Genomic DNA, 9182 nt, shown 5'->3' on the forward strand with positions numbered 1-9182 from the left:
ATAATCTGTGCGAGTGCATGCAATGTGGCCTTAAGTAATTTCATATTTGTTAAACATTGGGACTAGTCGTTTGATCTCAAATTACAATTAGTTTTAGTTAATTAATTAATGATATCCACGTAAACTGTGTTTAAAGTAATATTTTATTAAACCAAATAAGGCAGTTATTTGGACTGGATCTTTTTACATTGTAACCGATCATGTAGGTAAAATAAAGTGAATATTCAAACTTGAAGATTGAATTTATTACCTACTTCGAAATAAAAATGGTTATAAAAGCTTATCATATAAAACAAAATATAAATTCAATAAATAATAAGGAATAATTAAAAAACACAAATAAGAATAAAAATTCTGTGGATATATCTAAATCCTACTTTATTCTAAAAGATGCTTTATAAAGAAGAATATATATTACACACGGTGACTACTATCCAGAAAAACTTGTAAATGTCAAGGAAGCATTTTTTAGGATATTTTTTTGGAAGTGAGACACTTTTTAAAATTAATACATTCACTAAATAGGTGCCTGTCATTTTTAAATAAGTGAGCATTCAAAAAGAAAATTAAATACCAGGGCAACAAAAAATAACGATCAAAAATCAAAAAAAAAAATTAAAAGCTGCAAAAAAAAAAACATTGGAGGAAAAGTTTCAAAGATATAACATTAATAGAGATGCAAGTTGAATAATTATTATATTAATATTTCCTTATACAAGTATCAAAATAGAGAAGGAAATTTTTTAGATTTGTTTTACAATAAAGCTTTGTATAGTCAAGAAATTAATTGTTGATCGTAAGAAAGTCACTACAATCTACATTTTTAACATAGTCAAAAAGGAGAAAAATTAAAACTGAAATTAATTGAAAGTTATAAAAAATACTATTCAATGTCATCAATACTAAAATCTGGTACAGAGACATCATTGTCCTCAATTAAACTTATATCGAATTCATCATCATACTCAGCAATTCCAGAATCATTGATTGGCAATTCTTCAAAAACATATGCTGCTTTAAATGGTTCTTCCAATAATGAAGGTGTTTCAGATCTGTACTTTTCTGCAAATGCCTTCACTATGGAATTAATATCTGATTCGCTTAAACGATCTTCTTTTGCCCATATGTCTTCAAAATTATCTATAATTACAATATCAACTAGATAGCTACGTCAAAATACAGACATTGCAGAAATTTACAAATTAAACGTCTCAGGGAGTTCTACAGCTGCTACTGACAAATACGAAGTATGTTTTTACCTATCACCGCAGACTTTTCCAGGAGAGTCAAATGAAAACATTAAAGATTTGGATTTAAAGAATTTGTTTTGTATGAATCCTTAGGAATGAATATATCGAGAAATAGCATAGAATGATCAATGATCAGCTGATGAGTTACTAAGGTGGCAACAGATAATTAATTTAAATATGGGGGTATTTGTATACAACTGGCAAGCTGTAGTTACAAAGAAAATTTTCACAAAAATTTTTAACATTGTGACTGAAATGAATAGGTACATATTGTATGTATATGTATATGCCTATACATTTTTTGTAGTTTGTTACATTATTATATTATTACAATGAATCGATTTATTACAGTAAGGTATATTTGGGATCTACTAGATAGAGATGTTTTAGACATCTTTAGTTTTCCGCTCTCAAAAGTTAACAAAAAGCAGTAATCAAAATTTAGAGAGAGAGTTGGTTATAGATGTAAATTATAAGCATACCATCAAATTCCTTATAAACAATTTCGTCAAAAAGACATTCAAACTCTTCAGGTTCTTCTACCTTGGTCTTTGGAGATTTGCATCCAGAATAAGACTTTTGTTTTAGTTCTTGTGGTTTTAAGCTGTTATTTTGATTTATACGATTATTAGAACGATCAGCCAAAGGTTTTCTCTGAGAAGAATTTATAGAACCAGCCTTTTTGGCCATCAAAGTACCGGCATCTAATTATAAAAAAAGTTCGTAAGAAAAAGTAATAATAATTGATTTTTCACTTACTTTCTTGATTTTGTTGAGAAAAAATACGAATATTTGGTGAGGCAAACATTGTAAAATCATAAATGTTTCACTACTGCTATTCACACAAACTCATACACTTTGAATTTTATTCGAATCACCTCTTTTTATCGTTTGTAACGGATTTTAAGATTCGAAATTTGACAACTATCATATGATATCGGTATAGAAGTAACGTTATGATATATTACGGCACCATCTATAAAACAAAAGTAAAAGTATAATACAACACTAGTAGTTCACCCAGTGTATCAGAGATGCCAAAGTTAGTCCTATGTTAAGGTGATTCCCATAAATTAGGGAGGCAATTCAAAATTTGAAATATAAATTTTTGTTTTCATTGATTATTATAATTTTGATTTAGAATAATCAAGAATTTTTATCAGTTTTATAATAATTGTGTCTATATGTCTAAAAAATACATTATAATACAGTACGTATTATGTTACGTCTAATTAAGTACGTCACGTCTACAATACCTATGAAATTAGATGAATATTTGTTATGTTATTGTTAGTTAACAGATGGTTCATTTATTAACGAAAAAGCAACGTCCTGGCTTTTCAAAGTGAATTTGCATACATGCGATATTTGTCCCTGAATATTTTAGGAAGTAAACTACTTTTTCAAAGAATTGTTTTTAATAGATTCGCTTCTTTCTAAAGTTTGGAGTTATATGGTTTTAAATAGGATGGACCTTATTAATGTCTTTTTAACTCTAAAAATGATTTTCAGATGTTTCATTATCAACTAATCTAATTTCTATCAGGGCTCGATTTAAGGGAAGGGGGGGACCGAGCAAATGCCCAGAACGGCAAAAATAAGGAGCGACGAAATTGAGGTTGCTGGGTGGTTGTACGGACAGAAAAATCTCAAAAGAAATTACAGTGATGAACAGCCCGAATAATAATTTTTAGTGTTTTTTTTATTAACTATTTTAGCTAGCAGCTGTAAATTGTTAGACTGACCAACTGACCACTAAAATAAAATATATTAAAGTGTTGTCTTATGATTTTCTTAATGCTGTCACTTAATAATAAGGAGCCAAACAGGAAGAAAAATAGGAAACAAGGAACCGATTCTTTCGACTATCCGAAATGTAATTATTTTTCATGATTTTTGAGTTGAGAATACAACAAAACTTTGAATTTTTTATCGACTTTACATTTCCGAATTAACAACCATTGTTTTTTCGTTAATTTCACAAAAATTCCTCATTCACGTTGAATGAAGTACCTAGTGATTTCCGATACTATGTAATAATAACATATTTTTTGGGAAATTCTCTTTTATCCTACAACGTAACAATTTAGGGGATACCCCAAAGTTGATATATACAAGAATACGGATATTATTTTTGCATCAGTTTAACGCAGTTTTCTGGAGGCTCCTAGTGATAATGTTCTATGTTGGCGACTCATTTCTGTCACATGCATGCCCTCATGTACATACAAAATTGCACCATTCCATCCCTGGAATAACATGTTCATGACTTATATTAAAGGCAAATATTATTTTTTCCCCGGAGCGGGATCGGCCCCTAATTTCAATTTTTACCATATTGGTTCTTGATTTCATTTTGTTGCTTTACCTTGGGGTCTTAGTTTTGATCTTATAAAAAACTCAATACTTGTACTAGCAAGTCCAAGACTTAATTTGTAAAAATAAAACCAAAAGCATGATCCACATATTGGAGGCAGAAACGGATGTTAGGAGGGGTAGAGGTAGACCTAGATTAAATTACTGTTCGCAAACAGTTAGGGATGTGGGTTGTTCTAGTATTAGAGAAATGCGAAGATTAGCTCAAGATATGAAAGAGTGGAGGTGCGTGTCCAATCAGTCTTAGGACTGACGACCTTATGATGACGATAATCCACTATGTAATAATAAAAGCTAACTGTCTTTAGGTGTGCTATTTGAAATAAGCAGTAGAGTATCTGTTACAGAACAAAGATAATACTAGTTACTGTGATGGAGCTATTTCATGAAAGTTATCATAAGGTCGTCAGTTCTAAGACTGGTTGGACATGCACCTCCACTCATTCCTATCCTGAGCTAATCTTCGCATTTCCCTAAAACTAGAACAACCCACATCCTTAACTATTTGCGAACAATAATCTAATCTAGGTCCTACCCCTCCTAACTCCTGTTTCTGCCTCTAATATGTCTCTGGGTAGACCTTCACGTCTGAGAAGGTATCCTGCCAACCTAGCTCGCCTATTTCTTATTAACTTTCGTAAAGTCCTCTGTTCTCCTAGTCTTTCTAATACCTCTATTTCCATACTAAAAAAATAATCAAGCAATAAGCATGTTTTAATCAACATACAATATACATATATGTGGTTAACAGTGTATTTGCAAGGAATATTTTTATGACTTTATTTTTCAAATATGAAATTATCTATTTCGTTGCCAAATTGCCAAGGGGGGATTTTGTTTAGTCAAACTTTTAGAAAGCACATAGAAAGATCAATACTGGGTTGGTATTGGATCGAATAACATACAAGAAGACAATTGTTGAAGAGGGAAAAGATTAATAACAGATGTAAGGTTATATATCAAGAAATAGAAAACGTTCCCACTTATGACACGGCTGTATCACATCCGCGGTTCCTGTATACGACATAAATCTTTCACGTGGAAAGACAATGGTCGTTTCTTCGAATTCCGACTGTTCGCTTTGTTTTATTTAAAAATCGTTAAGGTGCTTGACACCCATTTTTCATCGGACGCAGTGAAGAATAAAAAAAGAGCAAGCAAAGGATAGTGCACCATCCCCGGGTGGTGGCGTTGTATATAATTACGGGCGCGGGAGATATCATGTCACGATTGTGCTAAGTATAGTGTTTGGTGCACCAATAACCAGCCCAGCGGACCAACCCATCTGATCGATGTGATCGAGAACTAAACTCGGACTCTTGGTACTGTCGGTCCGCTGCCCAGCCAATTGGTACTTTATTAACGATGCCTGCCTGATCGGAATATGGAATTTAATATAGATGGCTAGTCAGAACCACGGATATTTTTCTCTATACAGGGTATTCCATCATCTTAACCATACTTTAAGTGGATCAAAACGTCAAGGAAGGGAGATCTTCAAAAGACACCTCCTGAAGAGAGGTACTGTCGGATTTTTACCTACTAAAATCCCTCCTCGAGTGTGAAGATTAACCAGAACGTTGTACATCCCCTGGAAGGAAATGGAAAGGTTGGGAGTGGGAAGAGGATTGAGTTGGGAAAAGACTTGAATGTGGAGAGGAGACGGGAATATTTGGGTGGGGAGAAACCGTCGAAATTGGTGGTCCACCTCTGAAGTGATGGACGCGCCAAAAGCCGAATCAAAACGTCTTTCATCTTCTGCTATGATATCTTATTCAGTCAAATGAATTACTGAACTTTGTGGGATTCAAAAATATTCGGCAAGTCCATAAGAATATCGACTCGTCTAAATAAAGAGGCTGAAGAGGACCCTAGTTGGTCCTAGAACGGCCTGAGGTAGAGGGGTTTTAGTCGGTAGGTCCGAGGACTTCTTCCTCGGGAATCCGACGCTACCCAGTCCTACGGGCGGCTGGGTGTCTTTTGAAGATTTCCCCTCTTCCACGAAAATATAAAAAAAAATCTAAATGAACCCATGACGTAGCTACCCCTACATGGTAGACATGAAATTAAGCAGAAAAAAAGGTCGTTATGATTAGTATTTTGCTGAATTAAATAATTGAGGGAAAGATTTACATACTATAAGCAAATGAATAGAGAAATGATGTTCGTATACAATAAATTTCTTGCGTCGACCGATCTAGCAGCGATATTACACTGCATAATGGTCAGCATGATCATGCCTGACAGGAATCTAAGATCTTTAAGGATAAAGCAGAACTAAACAGAATTTTTAGAGAACATGAGAAAATCCAATTTGAAAACATAAAAGTTTTGAAAATACAACACAGCGAAGATATTCACAAAATTCGAGAGGAGTGTAATGTGAAAGCGAGAAAATTGGAAAACAAGTTTGAAGAAGACTTCTAGCAACTATGAGAAGAATCACAGATAAAACACGGTATGGAACTGACAGAATTTGAAGAACGAAGAATTGTTGTGATCGAGTACATTATTCAGCATCACAATCAAACATTCACCTAAGGACGAAGAATTTCTATAGCAATATAGCGCTTAATAATTTAGCCCTAATTCAAGCTTCAAGTATCACACTCTAATAGACTGGATTCCTCTAAAGGAATGCTCTGTATATGAAATTGACTTCATGTTCCCGACTCTTGCTTCGAATATTGCAAATGTTGATTTACGAAGTTTTCCCGTTTTTTTTATTACACCCGATACCTATACATAGTGGTTCGCTTCTTTTAAATTATAACCGGTAAGTTACGTCGAATTATAGTGGTGCTTTGCTCCTCTGAAACGTCCGTTTATTGTAGATGAAGTGCTAAAGGTTAATTCCATCAGATAAAGCGCGGGTAGCAATTAAATCTCGATGTGTATGAGCTCCTAGTTCCTAGACATTACAGCGTGTAGGTACTTGTTCACATTTACGGAAATTATTGCAAAAAAAAGAGTCCGTAAATGTATCAATGTTTTTCACTGAGAAATCAGCATTTTAACTGATTCATCAATTACGTTGCATTCAATAAGTTAAATAATTTAAAGCATTATCAAAAATTTTGTTTCTCTCCTACCAATAAAAAGCGCTGTTTTCCTTCAACGCTAAAAAAGGAATTGAAAATAAACTCACCATATTTTCTAGCGAAAAGAATCCTTCCTGCTCCTGGACGATGGACTTGTAGAGAATTGCTTCTAATTTCGAGAAACTGTAAAGAAACATTTAATATAGTAAAAAGCATACACAAAGAATGTTAGAAGCCAAATATTCCATTGAAAATTTTACGCAAATTTTAAAAATAAAAAAAAGAAAAATTTTGATTTTCATTATTTCTTAATTGCTATTCAATGCAAAAGGAACTAATTTGACAATTTTCATTGTCAAAACAAAGTATATATTTAATATATTGTTAAAATACTAATTTTCTAGGAAAATACGACAACTGGGCTAATTAGTTACATTTTCCATTAATTTTATGAAGTACAGGACGTATGTTCATATTTTGCATCATTATCTTCAATCAGAGTAAGGGGGCTATGTGTTTGATTTCCAGTGAAGGCGTGACAGTAGCAGCAATTTTTTCCTTATTAATTTAAAGTTATTTGTAGTAGTAAAATTAAAAAATTAATTCACTTTAATGTATTGAAAAAAGTTCTTCTAAAATTTTTCTAGCTTCTTTGCTATTTTCTCCCTTCATAATATTACTCTCATCCTTTTTAGACCATCGTTTCTTTTCATCTGAATTTCTCATTTTTTGTACTATTTCCCATTATTCCACAGTCGAGCGTCTTTGGTTTTAGTTTACACAGCCTGTATATTTTTTTCTCTTGATCTTCCCAGTACTTTGTCGTCCTATTCTCACTTCCCAGGCTAAAAATACTGTTAAAACTAATTCATGTTTACCCTTTGCTCTTTCGTCTTTCAAATAATTTTATTTTCCACCCTTTCTTTCCATATTTTCTTGTATTCTTATGCGAATTTTAAGTGACTCATTTTTGGTCTTCTTTTTTACTTTTTGGCAAACTTTCTTATTATACTACGTTGAATTCATAACTACCTCTCACTCTTTCTTTTCTGTTTTTTATTTCTTAATCTGTCTGGTCTTTCTTTTACCTTCATTTCAGTATCAGATGTCTATTTTCTCACATAATACAACAGAGATTTTCACATGCAGTCGTACCAAGATCACATCCTTCGTATATTTAAAATTGATCTTATTTATTCCATCAAACGCATTTTGGGACCATGTTACACACATTGTATGAAAACAAATAAATAAACAAAGTTGTCAAAAGTAAGAATTTCATTATATGTGTATACTTAGAGTTTTAAATATGAAAATGCCATAACCTGGTATACGTTTTATACCAGAAGATCATTTCACGTTGATATGTATTCTGATTTCTTTCGAATTTTCTTGGGTCCGCAAACTGATATACCTTTAGCGCGATGGTTCTGCTGGATAAAAAGCAAGAATAAGGATTTGTCGAAGTAAGTATGTGTAATGTGTATATGAGCATCATGTCCACGGTTCGGAGCCACGTTTCAGCTCGATGTGATCGGATATGGCATGGCATAATAACGAGATGAGAGGAGTGTTGTTCGGGCCTCTTCATTACTCGGTGGGTAGAGATGATCACGACTCGGTAATGTGTGTACACATACCAGAAGATAATCACTTTTATTACGAGCCATCTTAAGTATTGTACATCTTGTTTTAGCTTCGCACTTTTTTCGCGACTGCTCTCCTCCTCTTATTATTCGACCGGTTGGTTATGTTCCTGTGTCGATATTATTGTTTCGATGCTATTATCCTCCAGCCAAAGAACATTAACGAACCAAACAAAGAAGAAAAGTTTAACTAACACCATGGAATTGATACGGAATTTCGGAAAAGATGACTTTCATTTCGAAGAGTATGTACATTGATTGTTTCGAGATTTAAAAAGGGATACCTATCCTAAATTGGTCTCGTTGATATTTCAACAAAATTGAGCCGTATCGTGTAATTCTTTTCCTAAGAAATTAATTAAGTTGAGATGAACCGCTTTTCGATGGGGGCTCTAATACTCGTAATACGAGCACAAGTATTAATTCTTTGTTCTACGGTCTTGTACATTGTAATGAAGACATAAATACATAAACTTGATCGTCATCATAAAGTCGTCAGTTCTAAGACCGGTTGAACACGCATCTCCAGGTTTTCCTATCTTAGCTAATCTTCGTATTTCCCTAAAACTAAACGTGAACAGTAGTCTAATCTAGGTTTATTTCTCTAAACTTTTGTTTTTGCTTCTAATATGCCTTTAACCAGCCCTTCATGCCTGAGAAGGTGTTTTACCAACCTATCTCGCCTATTTCTTATAGATTTCCATAGCGTTTTCTGTTCACGCTATATCTTTATCATTCGCCTTTAACATCACATTTCGAACGCTTCTAACTTTTTATTTTCCGCTGCAAACACCGTCCATGTTTCGCACTCGTACAGCGCCGCGTTCCATACATGTATCTTTAATTATTAATCTTTTTCGAATTTCTAA

General features: G+C 33.3%; 1 protein-coding gene across 1 annotated transcript; it reads right to left on the reverse strand.

Annotated features, from left to right (window-relative positions):
• On the reverse strand, nucleotides 1–6850 carry LOC108744531. The gene is made up of 4 exons (XM_018480347.2): nucleotides 6775–6850; nucleotides 2010–2226; nucleotides 1733–1954; nucleotides 1–1140 (listed from the first exon to the last, which is right to left on the reverse strand). Exons 2-4 carry the CDS (start codon nucleotides 2056–2058, stop codon nucleotides 884–886), a joined length of 528 nt encoding a protein of 175 aa, XP_018335849.1. The 5' UTR covers nucleotides 2059–2226; nucleotides 6775–6850; the 3' UTR covers nucleotides 1–883.
• Nucleotides 6851–9182: the final 2332 nt, after the last annotated feature.

The sequence above is a fragment of the Agrilus planipennis genome, unplaced genomic scaffold (genome assembly GCF_000699045.2).
Source record: "Agrilus planipennis isolate EAB-ADULT unplaced genomic scaffold, Apla_2.0 scaffold28, whole genome shotgun sequence".
NCBI lineage: Eukaryota > Metazoa > Arthropoda > Insecta > Coleoptera > Buprestidae > Agrilus > Agrilus planipennis.

What these genes read in the sequence shown, in the direction of transcription:
- LOC108744531 (XM_018480347.2), bottom strand. Translation starts at nt 2,058, where the DNA reads ATGTTTGCCTCACCAAATATTCGTATTTTTTCTCAACAAAATCAAGAA. An exon ending in TTCTCAACAAAATCAAGAAA is followed by an intron (nt 1,955 to 2,009) that starts GTAAGTGAAAAA and finishes TTTTATAATTAG; the next exon opens with ATGCCGGTACTTTGATGGCC. An exon ending in TGTTTATAAGGAATTTGATG is followed by an intron (nt 1,141 to 1,732) that starts GTATGCTTATAA and finishes TTGTAATTATAG; the next exon opens with ATAATTTTGAAGACATATGG.